Source organism: Mesoplodon mirus (genome assembly GCF_964341445.2).
Source record: "Mesoplodon mirus genome assembly, chromosome: 3".
Taxonomy (NCBI): Eukaryota; Metazoa; Chordata; class Mammalia; order Artiodactyla; family Ziphiidae; genus Mesoplodon; species Mesoplodon mirus.
This window is the reverse complement of record NC_138978.1, coordinates 156,972,760-156,990,351: the sequence shown is the minus strand read 5'-3', so window position 1 is coordinate 156,990,351 and position 17,592 is coordinate 156,972,760. Positions and strand designations below refer to the sequence as shown.

The 17,592-nt window shown below is 39.0% G+C and overlaps 1 protein-coding gene across 5 annotated transcripts in view; it reads left to right on the top strand.

Moving 5' to 3' along the window:
• The window catches only part of HMCN1 (hemicentin 1), a gene marked incomplete at its 5' end in the record, with an annotated part of 518,370 nt that overhangs the window by 455,847 nt on the left and 44,931 nt on the right, over nt 1–17,592 (top strand). For 4 of the 5 annotated variants that reach the window (XM_082615777.1, XM_082615778.1, XM_082615776.1 and 1 more), the window contains 7 exons: nt 4,361–4,510; nt 4,802–4,939; nt 6,089–6,210; nt 6,847–7,084; nt 12,367–12,429; nt 13,868–13,987; nt 14,895–15,029. In XM_082615777.1, coding sequence (XP_082471903.1) covers nt 4,361–4,510; nt 4,802–4,939; nt 6,089–6,210; nt 6,847–7,084; nt 12,367–12,429; nt 13,868–13,987; nt 14,895–15,029 — 966 coding nt within the window. Of the gene's footprint in view, nt 1–4,360; nt 4,511–4,801; nt 4,940–6,088; nt 6,211–6,846; nt 7,085–9,478; nt 9,547–12,366; nt 12,430–13,867; nt 13,988–14,894; nt 15,030–17,592 lie in introns of those variants that run through there. The other variant, XR_014293546.1, reaches the window with a different exon arrangement.

Genomic DNA, 17,592 nt, shown 5'->3' with positions numbered 1-17,592 from the left:
CCTTTAATTCGAATGTTGGTGCATTTAATGTCCCATAGGTCTCTGAGACTGTCTTCAGTTCTTTTCATTCTTTTTTCTTTATTCTGCTCTGCAGTAGTTATTTCCACTATTTTATCTTCCAGGTCATTTATCCATTCTTCTGCCTCAGTTATTCTGCTATTGATCCCTTCTAGAGTATTTTTAATTTCATTTATTGTGTTGTTCATTGTTGCTTGTTTCATCTTTAGTTCTTCTAGGTCCTTGTTAAATGTTTCTTGCATTTTCTCTATTCTATTTCCAAGACTTTGGATCATCTTTACTATCATTATTCTGAATTCTTTTTCAGGTAGACTGCCTATTTCCTCTTCATTTGTTAGGTCTGGTGGGTTTTTATCTTGCTCCCTCATCTGCTGTGTGTTTTTCTATCTTCTCATTTTGCTTATCTTACTGTGCTTGGGGTCTCCTTTTTGCAGGCTGCAGTTTCGTAGTTCCCGTTGTTTTTGGTGTCTGTCCCCAGTGGCTTAAGTTGGTTCAGTGGGTTGTGTAGGCTTCCTTATAGAGGGGACTAGTGCCTGTGTTCTGGTGGATGAGGCTGGATCTTGTCTTTCTGGGGGGCAGGTCCATGTCTGGTGGTGTGTTTTGGGGTGTCTGTGGACTTACTATGATTTTAGGCAGCCTCTCTGCTAATGGATGGGGTTGTGTTCCTTTCTTGCTAGTTGTTTGGCACAGGGTGTCCAGCACTGTAGCTTACTGGTCGTTGAGTGTAGCTGTGTCTTCTTGTTGAGATGGAGATCTCTGGGAGATTTTCACCGTTTGATATTATGTGGAGTGGGGAGGTCTCTTGTGGACCAGTGTCCTGAACTTGGCTCTTGCATCTCATAGGCACAGCCCTGATGCCTTGGTGGAGCACCAAGATCATGTCAACCACACAGCTCAGAATCAAAGGGAGAAAAAGAAGAAAGAAAGAGAGAGAGAGAGAGAGGGAGGGAGGGAGAGAAAGAGAGAGACAGAAAGAAAGAAAGAAAGGAAAAGAAAATAAGATAAAGTTATTAAAATAAAAAATGATTATTAAGAAAAAAATTTTAAGTTAAAAAAAACAAAAAAAATGGATGGACAGAACCCTATGACAAATGGTGAAAGCAAAGCTTTACAGACAAAATCTCACACAAAAGCATACACATACGCACTTACAAAAAGAGAAAAAGGGAAAAAAAATATATATATATATCATTGCTCCCTAAGTCCACCTCCTCAATATGGGATGATTCGTTGTCTATTCAGGTATTCCACAGATGCAGGGTACCTCAAGTTGATTGTGGAGCTTTAATCCGCCTGCTCCTGAGGCTGCTGGGAGAGATTTCCCTTTCTCTTCTTTGTTTCGCACAGCTTCCGGGGTTCAGCTTTGGATTTGGTCCCGCCTCTGCGTATAGGTCGCCTGAGGGCTTCTGTACTATGCTCAGACAGGACGGGGTTAAAGGAGCAGCTGATTCGGGGGCTGTGGCTCACTCAGGCCGTGGGGAGGGAGGGGTATGGATGCGGGGCGAGCCTGCGGCGGCAGAGCCCAACATGACGTTGCACCAGCCTGAGGCGCTCCGTGCGTTCTACTGGGGAAGTTGTCCCTGGATCACGGGACCCTGGCAGTGACAGGCTGCACAGGCTCCCCGGAAGGGAGGTGTGGATAGTGACCTGTGCTCGCACACAGGCTTCTTGGTGGCTGCAGCAGCAGCCTTAGCGTCTCACGTCCGTTTCTGGAGCTCCTTTAAGCAGCGCTCGTAATCCCCTCTCCTCGTGCACCAGGAAACAAAGAGGGAAGAAAAAAATCTCTTGCCTCTTCGGCAGCTCCAGACTTTTTCCCGGACTCCCTCCTGGCCAGCTGTGGTGCACTAGCCCCCTGCAGGCTGTGTTCATACAGCCAACCCCAGTCCTCTGCCTGGGATCCGACCGAAGCCCGAGCCTCAGCTCCCAGCCCCGCCCGCCCCGGCGGGTGGGCAGACAAGCCTCTCGGGCTGGGGAGTGCTGGTCGGCACCGGTCCTCTGTGCGGGACCGCACCCCTGTTGCTTCGCTCTCCTCCTTGGCTCTGAAGCTTCCCCCCTCCGCCACCCACAGTCTCCGCCCACCAAGGGGCTTCCTAGTGTGTGGAAACCTTTCCTCCTTCACGGCTCCCTCCCACTGGTGCAGGTCCCGTCCCTATCCTTTTGTCTCTATTTATTCTTTTTTCTTTTGCCCTACCCAGGTACGTGGGGAGTTTCTTGCCTTTTGGGAGGTCTGAGATCTTATGCCAGCGTTCAGTAGGTGTTCTGTAGGAGTTGTTCCACATGTAGATGTGTTTCTGATGTATCTGTGGGGAGGAAGGTGATCTCCCCGTCTTACTCTTCCACCATCTTCCTGCCACCATATCTTCTTAACATGTCGCTGATTACCAAGGATGTTGAGGCTCTAACATGTAGGCATGGTGATAGGTCTCATTTCAGCTGAGACATTTTGTAGCTCAACCTCTCATGGTATCAGGGCCCCAGTGACAGAAGGAAGTCCAAATAGGCAGACAATTTGGATTATAGGGTCTGGCAGAGAGCTTGAAGGATCCCAACTAGGTAGACAGAACTAGGAGACATCTGTGGAGCACTGGGATTCAGGTTCCTCTGAGAGACTAGAGAATCAAGGTCAAAATGGGAGGCCATGCTCCTTCGTGATGATCCAGAGAGCTAAGTAAATTAGTGATCCTTCTACCCTTCTCTCGCCCTGCTTAGGACTAAGGATAAGAACAAATGTAGCCGACCAGGTCCTGACTGGCCCTCCTGTGTACTTTCCTGCATCATCTTGCTGCATGTTTCCTATCACTCACTAAGCTCGGTACTCTTGGCTTCTCAGATGTGACAAGCCACCACCTCCCAAAAGGGTGACACATGCTGTTTCCTCTACAAGGAAAGCCCTTTTCCTGCCTTCCTTGACTTAGCTAAGACCTTAACTTTCTTCAGATCTTCAATTTATTTTTACCTCCTCAGACTTCCCTGAGTAGTGGATATCCTATTCATTATGATATACATTTCATTTTTACATTTATTTGTGGAATTCTAATTAATGTTTATCTCCCCTATTCAGACATAAGTGCTATGAGGGCAGGCTTCATGTCTTTTTTATTTTCTTTCTTACCATTCTATCCTCAGTGTTTGATGAACAAATGAATATAATCCAGAACATCAAGGGTGAATCAATCTGAAAAAAATGTTTCCTCTCACTAGTAAAATAATGCAAATTAAAATGGTGAAACAGTTTACTTACTGACTTTTCTCAGACTGAATACAATTGTATTTCTCCCCAGTATATAATATATGAGAACAATATCTGAACCACCTAGCGATTGTTTTAAAATATATTCAATTCAAAGGCATTAAATAATGAATATTTTTAAATTTAACTGTTAGCCTCTTCCCAGTACGTTTCCCTCTCTTGTCAAAGCATGTACTCCTTAACCACCAGTTCTGTTAGTAACCAATAATTTTGTTGAACAATGGAAAGAAAGCATAAAATTACTGTAGAGTTACTTTTAAAAGATTGTATGATTGTTTTTCAACATAATTGTCTTGGTATGAATTTTGCAACAATGTTAAAAGTACAATATTCTTCTCAAATTTTTCTCAAGTTAAATATTTTCCAATATATTTGTAATATGAAGAGCTTGGTAAGCCCTTGATCTGAAACTCAAGATGAACAATAACCCTTAGATACTTCACATTTATGTTGACAGTGACCTGTCACAAGATTTTGGAGCTGTTTTGTTGGCGATTCCTCCTTTCCCCTCTGTGTTCTCTTGAAGGAGGCAATAGATGAAAGAATATGTGTTTTGATGACAAGCAGATCTGTGTTCATATCCTCACTCTACTGCCTCTTGGCTGGGTAATCATGGGAAAAGTCACTTGATTTCTCTGAACTTTATTTTCCTAGTCTGCAAACTGTGGCTATTTAAAACTACCTTATAGGATGTTTGCTAGAATTTAAACAGTTAATACATATTAAGTGCTTACTGTAGCACACATGACATGCTCAGTAAACTCATTATTATCATCATTTCGTCACCATCACCAAATACATACTTTATTTTGGCTTTGGGACTGGGTGCCGAATGAATTCTTTGGATTGTGAAATAATACTATGATGTATGTAGATTGGAAGGATCTTAGATTTATATGGGTTGATGAGTGTTACATGAGAGTAGAATGTTTTGAAAGCTTATTTATTTCACTCTTAAATTCAGATGTCATATGATCTTTTAAATGTTTGAGAGAAGACTTGGAGCATCTTTGAATACTGGCTTTCTTTTCTCCCATGTAATGTTGATGAAATTGTTTCCTTATCCAAGAATGTTTTTTATTCCCGCAATAGGTGGGCCCCAGCGAGCCAGAGGAAGTGTTATTGGAAGTATTAATGATGTCGAATTTGGAATTGCTTTCCTTAATGCCACGGTAACAGATAGCCCAAACTCTGATACCAGAATAATACATGCCAGAATTACCAATGTACCTCGCAGTCTCGGTAAGTCTCTTTTCTTACAAAAGTTGTTAATAAGCCTGTTTTTAAAAACATATTTTTCTTTTTCATCTATTATTAAAATTTCTAGATGATGCTACTATTATATGATCAGTGTAATAGTCCTTAGTTTTATCCCAGTGGTAAACACTTAAAGATACATGAGATACTGATATTTATTTTGTTGTTGTTATTCAAGTTTATTTAGGATTCATCCTTTTGAATAACATGCTATGAATAATAATAATGGACTGTAAATATTTTGCTCTGATATCTTATTTATCCCTTTTTCTCTAGGTCCAGCAATGAGAAAGATAATTTCCATTCTAAATCCCATTTATTGGACAACGGCAAAAGAAATAGGAGAAGCAGTCAATGGCTTTACCCTCACCAATGCGGTCTTCAAGAGAGAAACCCAAGTGGAATTTGCAACTGGTTAGTACCAGCTGAACTTATTATTCTATTACTATTTTAAAATATGATTGCTTTAAATGTTGATGGTTAAGAAATACATTATATGTTCCCACAGAATAATTTCAAAGTTTTGTTGCCATCTTAGCATAAATGATATAAAAGCAAGTTTATATTTTCCTATAAACTTTTACTGACGTGGGTCTATAAGAGGCCATGTGTTTTCAAATAGTATAGTGATTTTTATAGTCTAAAAGCTTTTTTTTCATCATCTTTCCTGTATCTGTTCTCTTTAAATCCTTAGAGAGGATTTGAAGGCCAAACAGAGCAGGAAGATAAGCCATTGCTAATATTAAAGGCTTTTGTCTATGAACCTGAGAGTCAATTAGGGTATCTCATAGGGATTCTTTAATCAAAAAAATGGAAATAAAAACAAGCAAATCTAAACACTTTTCGCTTTATCCTTAGTCTTAATGAATATGTATTAGCAATTCATGGCCCTTTCCAAGGGTCTACAGCTTTTTATAGACCTCCATTTCTAGCATCTTCGAAGGTGGTCAGCTCAGCAGCAGTGATCTTTAAGAAAGAAGGGCTGAGGGAGGGCATAGCTTTAATAAGCCCAGAAGACATGTGGGTCTCTGTATGGCAATCCACTTACGAAGATGCCCCTTTGCTACTTCTTATTTTTCTTTAAGCATTTTTAAAATATTTATTTGGCTGTGCCAGGTCTTAGTTGTGGCACATGGGATATCCCGCACGCAGCAATGAAGATCCCCTTTGCAACTTCTTAAAGCATCCGAAATAACAAAGCCCTGGGGCCAGACTTGTGGCTATTGCCAGTCTGCCTAGTCAAGCTTTCTGTCCCTTCTCACAGGCAAGCGATCCATTTTTGTAGAGCTGCCTTTCTTTTGCTTGTGAGTTAAAAGTGTGGAATCCTTCACCTAATCATAGGCTACATTTTTGCCACAAAAAGATTTTAGAATCAACTTAATTCTATCAACCTAAGTCTTTAATTTGGGGACTAGGTGCTAATTTAATTCTCTTATGATCTGTGTTTAATCAAGTTTGAAGTACAATAACATAGCTGAACTGGTATATAAAGTAAATCTGCTCTGTGCTTACACAAACCATATATATATATTGCTATTGAAATGAACGAATTCTAATTCCTAGGAGAAATCTTGCGGATGACTCACGTTGCCCGGGGCTTGGATCCCGATGGAGCTTTGCTGGTAGATATCGTTGTGAGTGGCTATGTCCTGCAGCTGCAGTCACCTGCTGAAGTCACTGTGAAGGTAAAATGCTAGGATAACTTGTCTTCACTGTTTATTGGAGTAACAATAAGAGTAGGAGTTAAAGATCATAAAAAGAGTGCAGAAAACTTGTGTAGTTTCCCTTGTTCACTTTGGGGAGTAAATGTCTAAACCACTGAAGTTAGGAATGGCTATCTGGTCTTTGTTTAAAAATCTTTATGGACAAGTCTTTATAAGCTCTTAGTAGTTTTATTACCCTGCTTATCAGGACCAAGATCACAGCTTTGTTGATTTAAGCCATTTGTTTAACTTTCTGTAGACAAAGAGAATAGTAATTCTTGCATAAAAGTTTTTGTAGACCATCCATAGAAGTATTCCAGAAATTAAAGAATGGTAACAATTACCCTTTCACATTTTTTTCTTTTTTTTGACCTACAACTGAGTTCCTTATTAAACTATAACTTATGACACTAAAATTATGAAACTAAGGTATTTACAATTAAAAGGTTCAAATTTTAGTTCCTTAACACTACTGTACAATTACAATTTTATTTAGAATTATATATTTTTATCCCCTAAGCCTTTTTTTTTTTAATCTCATTCTACATCTCATAGTACCCTCAAGAAAAAAAACAGGATGAGCCATGCTAATCCTTAAATCTGTACTGTCCTTCTTAGGATTATACAGAGGACTACATTCAAACAGGTCCTGGGCAGCTGTATGCCTACTCAACCCGGCTGTTCACCGTTGATGGCATCAGCGTCCCATACACATGGAACCACACTGTTTTCTATGATGAGGCACAGGGAAGAATGCCTTTCTTGGTAGAAACACTTCATGCATCCTCTGTGGAATCTGACTACAACCAGTTAGAAGAGACATTGGGTTTTAAAATCCATGCTTCAATTTCCAAAGGTAATTTGGTTAAAGGAAAGTACAGCTCTTTAAGCTATACAGTCTTTAAGCTATGCAGTCCTTTCTAAATGGGTAAAAGAATCACATTGATGCCATTCAAAATAAGGATATTAAGGTGTAGACTGAACACGATAACATGTTTTTCATGTGTGTTGCCCATGTTTCATAGGTAAAGTCCTGTGGTAAGGCCACACCCATTGGCATTCTAGTACATTTAGTTTACTAATAGGCATCTTCATATGGCATAGTGGAGTTGTTACTGTTCTAGCCTATATACACAGAGAGGTTTAAAAATATATCCTCTGTCAATGATTTTTCTTTGGGTAATAAAGCCCATTTGTTCTTGTTCTGAATCTTATAATGTGGCTATAATCTTTTAATTCCTGAAGCATGATGTAAAGGTGTATTTTAACCTAAACTAGCCAAAAAAGTTTCCATATTTTAAAAGCAGCTTTTAAAAACCAGGAGGCAATCATTTCAGCTGTCATTTATTGTTCTTGGAAATTATAACTTTCGAACTGCTTTCCCTTGATCTCAGCAGTCTCCCTATGCTGTGTGGTGCTTTGATGTGTCTATATTCTGAGATTTCCTTTTCAGTTGTTAAGAGGCAACACGACAATTAGCATTCCATATCCCGTGGGGTTTTGATGCTAGGAGATACTTGCATGTGGTTATGTTATAGGCACTAACTGTTTGAATGACTTTAGCTTTGAACTTTAGGCTCCCATGAGACACTTCAAATGATTCTGAGTGGCCTGGTGAATGTATGTGTTTTGCTTTGTGCTGGCTTTCCTAAAATAGATGCAAGTAGATTTTAACCATCATTTTGCTTATCATGCTCAGCACATACACTTAAAATTCATTTTCACTGTTTACTCTTGCTTTCATCAGTTGTGCATGTGACTGTTTTCTTTTTCAGCATCTATCAGAACTGCTTCATCAAATTTGAGGTCATAGTAATGTAGGAGTATATTCACATTTTTTTGAGCTAATCACAGATTCACGAAGCTTCATAGCCAGTAGAACCCGTAGCCCTACAGCAACCACATGTTGTCACCACCACCTCATTTTACTATTGTCATGCATGTTAAGGTAACTTGGACAAAAGAAAAGAGCCACTGGAATGAAGAATTATGTTTTCTTTTCCCCAGTAATACTTACTTTTCAAATTTAACCTGTTTCTACTTTTTCCAGTACTCCATATAATTTTTAAAAAGATAACTTAGCACAAGACTTTAGTTAAAAATGAATTTATATCATCTGGGACCAGAGACATTAAAGTGATTTTTGAAAAGTCATGTACACTTTCTACCCAGTCGTGTAAGTCCTCTAAACCTGAAGCTGCTTGAAGGTCTTTATGGTTTAAGACCTTCCTTGGGACTTGGGTCCCACAGTAGAAGGAAACACTATAGGACATTTAAAACCCCTTACTATCCTTGGATGCTATGATTCTATGAATTACATCTGATGTAGGTGCCCATTTGTTGTTGATATTGTTCCTGTGAGTTGCAAGAATTGTGGACCTGCAATTTCTTTGACCACCAGGGAGCAAGCTTGCATTCTTAGTTGCTTGACCAGCATGTTCTTTCTCTTTGTTGGGTCTAGACTAGGCCTATGGTTACAATGCAATTAGAATTGCAGAGAGCTTGATAAAAGTTCAGATTTCTAGGTACAGAGATTTTAGTTTAGCTAGTCTAAGGTAGGGCCTTGGAGTCTGTATTTTTAACACAGCCCCTAAATGATTCTATTGTAACCGGTTTTTACTCTGGCATTTGGAAACTACTAGTCAAGACAATTCACAAATATAGAAATTTTTTTAAATTATATGAATTTATATCTTTAAAATTAAATGATTTTCAGAATATAGTTATAAAACATTTATATTTTTACAAATTAATCAAGATATCAGAAACAATAAAGGAAAAGAAATTTAACTACAAATAAAATTTTTAAAGCTTCCTCATGGGAGAAAAACAAAATATAGTTTTTCTTTGTGTATATTTTAAACTTATTTGCATTACATATTATGGACAACTATGATTACCCTTAATATATATAAGAACCTTAAAAATCAATAAGAAAAAGGCAAATATCCCAATAGAAAAATACATAGTCTGTGAACAGGAAATTCACAAAGGAAGAAATAATAATGACAAAATGAAGTGAAAAACTGTACCTCATTAATAAGGAAAGAAATGTCAATTAACACAATGAGGTTCCACTTTCCAGGTATCATTGTCAGAGATTAAAATATAGGATAACCACTCAGTATTGGAGAGGTATAGGAAACAAATACCCTCCTACACTGCCAGCAGAGATTGTAGATTTATTTGACATTTCTGGAAAAAAAACCAGTATGTATCAGTAGCCTCTCAAATGTTCACATCTTTTTAGTTATCTCATTCTAGGAGTCTGCCCTAAGAAAATCACAGAAATGGCCAAGAATAAATGTCCTGAAAGAGGTAAATATGTAAATGATGGCACAGATGTATTATAAACTCTTAAACTAAATATTCCTTCAAAAGTATTCTAATGATTGCTTATTTATTCATTTAAAAATATTTATTGAGTACCTACTGTATACCAGATACTGCTCTAGGTATTGACAATATAGCTATAAACAAGTGACAAAGGAGAATGTACATGACGCAACAATCATTGAAAAATAGTACACAATATGATCCAAACCTGGGTTGCCCACATCACAGTGATTGTAAGGAAACCTTTATACTGGTTAAAAACACAGATTCCCAGGCTTCTTCCTTGGCAATTCTGACTGGGGTAGGACCAAAGGGATCTATATTTTTAATAAGCTCTCCAAGAGATTTTACGATCAGTATAGTTTGGCAACTGTTAATCTGTAAAGGATCCTAACTTAATTTTTTGAAGTATATACTGATAGAAGTGACTGCAGGGAAAAGCACCAAAATCTTGGCAGTAGTTTGTTCCAAGTGACAAGGTTACAGGGAATTTTATACTTTTTAAAGTTTCTACAATTATACATTACTGTAACACAAATATTTTGTATTGTCTCTCTGTCAAAAAGTAAATCATAATATAATTCAAAATAACATGATTTAATTACAACAGAAAGAATAAATAAAAGGAAAATAGTTGATAACAAAATATTATGTATTTCAATATGAAAATCTTTAGACATTACTACACTGGAAGTTAAGAGAGAAGTATTTACATGGCTGAACCAATATTTAGAGGCCCAGTGTGATTTTTTTTAAAAAACATTGAGTAATTCTTGGTAATGTTCTGAATAAAACAATGTACAATCAACCATCCATTTATATGACAGTTGCATTTCTGGAAAGTTCATTGTATATTTTAATCACACAAAGAAACCGTTTAATATATGGAAGATGGGTTCTAGCCTTAGATAATTACAGTTTTCTCGCTTCCACGACAATCTCTCAGGGCAAGGGACTCATCTTCATCTTGCATCGTTATCCCACACATTACAATACTTAAAACCTTCCCCAGGGTCTTCCCCACTCCTTAAATTTAAATAGGCTTCCCTATTAAATCATGTCATTATAATGACAACCAAAGTCTCTCCCAAAAACCTTCCCAGATGCCACTCCATGGAACATATCTCCCCATTTAGAACCAGAAATCTAAAGCTTCTATCAGATAATAATTTATGTTTACGTTACACATTTTTCCACATCTATGTCCCCAACACAGTGCTGTACACAACATACTGGCTGCATTAAGGAATGTTTGAATAGTAAATAAAAATGAAGCATGAATTATAATCACCACCTGAATTGTATTCTTGAGTTCAGTGGTTGAAAGTCACACAGACTTGCATCTAAATCCTGGCTCCAGATTATATTAGCACTTTGACTTTAAGCAGTTTACATGTCCTCAGTCTCAGATTCTTCATGTGAAAATTGGTTATGATGGGAGTAGGGCAGTTCTGAGGTTTAAATGAAATACAGCACATGAAGCTCACAGTACTGTATGACACTCAACAATCATTTAGCAACATGCTCTGGACGTTTCTATCCCATCCATCCTGTCCCCATTCCCTTGAAGGTGAAGGAAGGCTTGGATGCTCTCAGGGTCATTTTTACACTCAGGGTGGAAATGGATCATGAACCTCTCTGCTTTCGCTTCATGGTTTATAGCAATTTGATTGCCTAGAAATAGCAAGTAGGGCTCTAGCTTTCTAGTCAAGGAAATATTTTCACTGGAGCATGTTTCTTCCACCCTCCAAATATATAAATGTACAGAAGAGTTTTGAACAGTTTCATGTTCTCAGCAGGGCTTAAATAATATTGTAATTGAGACTCTCCAAAGTAGAATGAATCTGAAAAATTAATGAATGCCCAGATTCCCTCTATGAAGAGCACCTAAAACAACAGTAAAAATAAACAGTTTCATGCATTTAGAATGGAAGGAAAATCTAAGATAATTTCTAAGAGATTGAATATGAACTGAACATAAAATTTCCCTTGAGAGAAATCTACTATACCTATTATATCAATGATTGTCTTTTAAGGTATGTGTATGTGTGTGTGTGTGAGATTACTTTGTTAACTTGAAAAATGTTTCATTTAAATTTTTGCATCTCAATAATGTTTGAAAAATATTTGCTAAACGGCTTACACCAGTCAAAACAGAGTTACTTTCCAAGGAGATTCCCTAACCTATTTATTCTTGTTAATATTTTTTTTTCTGATATCTAACTCAAATCTATTCTACTGCTATAATGATATGCCTGTTTCTTCTTGCTTTGACTACCAGGAAGGAAAACACTTGGTTACACCTAGGAGGATTTAGACCCAGATTCTTCACAGTACAAATGGAGAAGATCTACAAAAGGAGAGGGTTTCTTCACTAGAGTTTGTTTTTCACTGGCATAAGTTATTTTAAGTGGCTTCAAAATAGCAATCCTACTTCTAGAACAAACAGAATAAGTAAATGGCTGGAAGAATAGGACTTTGCCTGTGGTTATGCCTGGCATTCATATTGATTCGGATCCTTTTTCATTATCAAAGAGTAATTAATTTTCTTTTGATTAATGTAAACAACTTAAACAGAAAATCTGCTTCCAGTGGCTGCTTGCCAACAATCTCTGTATTATGATTCATTTAGTTCTTGGTTGAGAAACAGTAAAACTTTTCCATTCTGCTTGTTTTCACCTATTGCATTTGCTGTGTCGTATTCCATCCTTGGCATATGTTCCCAGAGAAGATGGTCCTGGTGAGAAACAAGATGCTAATGTTCTAACAAGCCAGTTAATTTTGCTTTTCTCTGTATGGTAGGAGATCGCAGTAATCAGTGCCCCTCTGGGTTTGCCTTAGATTCAGTTGGACCCTTTTGTGCTGGTAAGTATGGAAATAAATTATTCATTTTTATTTTTATTAAGCTGTTAATGCTACCATTTAATGGACATTTACTGTCATTTTGCTAGATATTTAAGAATCACAACAGTCCTATAAATGTCCCATTTTACAGTTGAAGAAATTGAGATGTGAAGAAGTTGACTGCCTAAGATCACTCAGCTATCTAGTGGCAGTGCTAGATTTGAATTTAAGATAGATACAAAGCCCGTGCTCTTCCAATTAGTCCACAATCAAGTGTGTCAAGGATCATGATCAAGTAAAGGGGTAGAGGGAACACAAGGACAAAACACTGGACTTCGTCTGGCCACCTGATTGCCATGAATGTGGAACAGCAGTAATTCAACTCTAAGTCACCTAACCTGAGAATTGCTTAATCGTAGGATAGGGCTGGATTGTGGCTGGAGGACTAATGACTAAACCAGCCTTGTGCCATCCAAGTACCTGTGCAAGAGGGTCACAGATAAGTAAATAGCTAAGTAAATAACGTGAGGAGCTCAAGTTAGCATACCTAGTGCCTTGCTTTTCTTTTTTTTTTAATAAATTTATTATTATTATTATTATTTTGGCTGCGTTGGGTCTTTGTTGCTGCACGCAGGCTTTCTCTAGTTGAAGTGAGTGGGGGATACTCTTCGTTGCGGTACGCGGGCTTCTCATTGTGGTGGCTTCCCTTGTTGCGGAGCATGGGCTCTAGGCATGTGGGCTTCAGTAGTTGTGGCACACGGGCTCAGTAGTTGTGGCTCGCAGGCCCTAGAGTGCAGGCTCAGTAGTTGTGGCTCACAGGCTTTAGAGCACAGGCTCAGTAGTTGTGGCGCACGGGCTTAGTTACTCCGCAGCATGTGGGATCTTCCTGGACCAGGGCTCAAACCCCTGTCCCCTGCATTGGCAGGCAGATTCTTAACCACTGAGCCACCAGGGAAGCCCCACAGTGCCTTTCTTTTTGCCGGTAGGCAATGTAATGTAGTATAGTGGTAAAAAGGTGGTCTTTAGAAACTACACTGCCCAGGTTCAGATCCCAGCTCTGCGAATAATGACCTATGTGACCTTGAGCAATTTACTTAACCTCTTTGTTCCTCAGTTTTATCATGCAAGTGAGGATAGGAATAAAAATACTTATCTCCTAGGAATGTTGAGGAATGAGTTAACGTAGGTAAAAAGCATGTAGATCACAATAAATTGTCATTATATCTTAGCTGTCATCATTGTTTTAGAATTGATCTAACCATTTATTCACTCTCAGAGATAATTTGAGGACCCCAAATTAATTTTTATTTCGTGTTTCCATCCTGTGGCACTTAGAGCATTTCCTGTTACATTTGATTCATTCATTGACCTCTATAAGCAACTCTTTTCACCAACTTTAATAACTCCTTGAAAGTAGGGCTTCTTCATACTAATTGGGTCTTTTTGTTTCTTCTTTCAGATGAAGATGAATGTGCAGCAGGGAATCCCTGCTCCCATATCTGTCACAATGCCATGGGAACTTATTATTGCTCCTGCCCCAAAGGCCTCACTATAGCTGTGGATGGAAGAACTTGTCAAGGTAGTCACAAAGCTAAGTCTAATCAACACATTTAAGCAGTGGACATGGCAGTCTCTGACCTAGGAAAAGCGTGGTAGACCAGTGCTCTTCTTTCCTACTCTTTCTGCCCCCACCTTCATTAAGTTGAAAAAGTAAGGAAGAGGGAATACTGCTCACACACTGCCTTCATATGGGGTGCTCTGTGGGCAGGAATGCCTGTAGTGACTCACTCAATCCCCACAACACAATGAGAAGAGGCAGGCAGGACTATTACCATACTCCTTTTATAGGGATAAAAGTAGGAAGGAAGAGGTTATAAAGAAATTTAGTAAATTGCACAATTGTGGTAGCACTTTGGGAACATTAAAGAAAAACGCACTTTTCTATCAGATTCTAGGTATGCTTCAAAGTTAGAACTTGTATAAGACCCTAGTTGTATAATAAATGAAAAATGATGAAAAGAAGAAAGGATTTCTCCCTCTATGCCCAAGGAGACCCCCTTCTAAATGCAAAAGAGAGAGAGATCAGGGGCATAGGAGGGCATAGGAGTAATTTTATGGAATGTCCAGTACGGATTGGGCACCTCATAAACATTTTTTAATTTTCAAAGCAATGCTGAGAGGTGGATATTATTATCCTCGTTTTACAGATGAAAAAACTGAGATGTCAGAAAGGAGAAGTACCTTTTTTCAGCCACCGAATTTATAAGTGATCTGTTGGATGGCTTGGTCTATGAAGACATCACACTGTCCTGCTATGAGCTTGTCAGCTACTCAACCCACCTGAAATGACACACCCCCAAAATTCACCATTTTTGCTCTTGTGTATTTCAAGTGTCATTCATTGCTTTTCTTATCCCCATTTCACAACAGGTTCTTTGGTTGGTTTTCTTCAGTTCCCCCTAGTTGAATGACTCACTTTGTTGCAGATATTGATGAGTGCGCTTTGAGTGGACACACTTGCCATGCTGGTCAGGATTGTGACAATACCATTGGATCCTATCACTGTGTGGTCCGCTGTGGAATTGGCTTTCGAAGAACCAGTGATGGGCTGAGCTGTCAAGGTATACAAATGGAGGCCCTTGCTTTATCTTCATTGTATTACAAATTAAAACCCCTGCCTGTTGAATCACTTAGAGTAAACTCTCTTTAGTAGACTGAGCTTCTTAGTAAAATGTTTAAATGTAATATGCCATCGCTATTTTAAGTATTCGTAACAAAGTGGTTTTGCATAAAACTTGCCTGTAATATTTGAGAGAAGAGATCATACAGCATGATCTTAATAGAATCTATTTAATAAAACTCCATTTCATAAGACTATGAATATTTATTGCAGGACTTTCTTAACAGAACTTATTATTTTAGAGCACTTTTAGATTCACAGCAAATTTGAGTAGAACATAAAGAGATTTTCCATATTCTCCCTGCCCCAACTCATGCACAGCCTCCTCTGCTACCAACATCCTGCACCAGACTGGCACATTTTTTTTTTTTTTAACCAAGGATAAACCTACATTAACACATAATTACCACCCAAAGTCCATTGTTTACATTAGGACTCACTCCTGGTGTTGTATATTCTATGGGTTTAGACAAATGAATAACGTCATATATCCTCCATTATAGTATCATACACAATAGTTTCCTTGCCCTAAAAATCTTCTGTGTTCCACCTAGTCATCCTTTCCTCCCCTAACCTCCAGAAACCACTCATCTTTTTGTTTTACGTATATATAAATTTATTTATTTTTTGGATGTGCCAGGCTTTCTCTAGTTGCGGCAAGTGGAGGCTATGCTTTGTTGCAGTGCGGTGGCTTCTGTTTGTTTCAGAGCTTGGGCTCCGGGCATGCAGGCTTCAGTATTTGTAGCACACAGTCTCAGTAGTTGTGGTGCACGGGCTTAGTTGCTCCGTGGCATGTGGGATCTTCCCGGACCAGGGCTCGCACCCATGTCCCCTGCACTGGCAGGTGGATTCTTAACAACTGTGCCACCAGGGAAGACCCTCATCTTTTTATTGTCTCTCTAGCTTTACCTTTTCCAGAATGTTATGTAGTTGGAATGATGCAGTATGTAACCTTTTCAGATTGGCTTCTTTCACTTAGTAATATACATTTAAGATTCTTCTATGTCTTTTCATGGCTTGATAGCTTATTTCTTTTTAGTGCTGAAAAATAATCCACTGTATGAATGTACCACAGTTTATATATCCATTCTACTGAAGGACATCTTGGCACTCACAAATTTTAGCAATTATGAATAAAGCTGCTATCAGGATTTTCCAGAGGAAGAAACACTGGATACAAAATGAAATTCTTATCAATAGTAGAAAGAATGAATGAATTATGGTACATCTATACCATGAACCACTATGCTGCCATTATAAAGAATGGAATGAGGCTCACCTGTTTAGCTTAGATAAACAGCCAACAACTGTTTGGCTTAGAATTTCCATGAGGCATTGTTGAGTGAGAACACAAAGATATAAAAGAGTGTATGCAACTTGTGTAGAAAAGATTATGTGACTGGAAAACAAACAATAACCAAAGAAAAAGGAAATGGATTTATATATTTAGGAAGAGATATAGGTTTACATAAAAGATGTTATTATTTATATTAGATTGTTAATGTAAGTTGGCTTTGGTGGACAAGGGGAGGACAAGGGAAGCCAAGTGAAAGAAGAAGAAAAAACTGCACTAAGAAAATCTTTTAAAAGTATATGATCACAGATCAGGGAGGAGACAAGATGGCAGAGTGGAAGGACTTGAGCTCACTTCCTCTCATGAAAACACCAAAATCATGACTAACTGCTGAAGAAACATGGACAAAAATGACCTACCAAAAGAACGTACCAAAAAAGATATTCTACATCCAAAGACAAAGAAGAAGCCACAACAGGATGATAGAAGGGGTGCTTCCCATACCCACTGAGTGGGTGACTCACAAACTGGAAAATAATTATATCATAGAGGTTCTCCCACAGGAGTGACAGTTCTGAGCTCTCCATCAGGCTCCCCAGCCTGGGGGTCTGGCATTGGGAGGAGTAGCCCCCAGAACATTTGGCTTTGAACACCTTTGGGGCTTGAGTGCAGGAGCTCCACAGGACTGAGGGAAACAGATTCCACTCTTGAAGGGTGCACATAAGGTTTTACATGCACTGGGACCCAGGGCAAAGCAGTGACTACACAGGACCCTGATCCAGACCTACCTGCAGGTCTTGGAGGATCTCCCAGGGAGGTGGGGGTCAGCTGTGGCTCACTGTGGGGGCAAGGGCACTGGAGGCAAAGACCCCAGGGAATATTCATCAATGCGAGCTCTCCCAGAGGACTTGGCAGCAAGAACTGGCCCGACCTAACAGCCTGTAGGCTCCAGTGCTGGGACACCTCAGGCCAAACAACCATCAAGACAGGAACACAGCCCCACCCATCAGCAGACAGACAGGCTGCCTAAAGTCATCCTGAATCCACAGCCACCTTTAAACACACCCCTTGACATGGCCCTGCCCAGAGGGACAAGACCCAGCTCCACCACCAGTGGGCAGGCACCAGTCCCTCCCATTAGGAAGCCTGCACAAGCCTCTGGACCAACCTCACCCACCAAGGAGCAGACACCAGAAGCAAAAAGAACTAC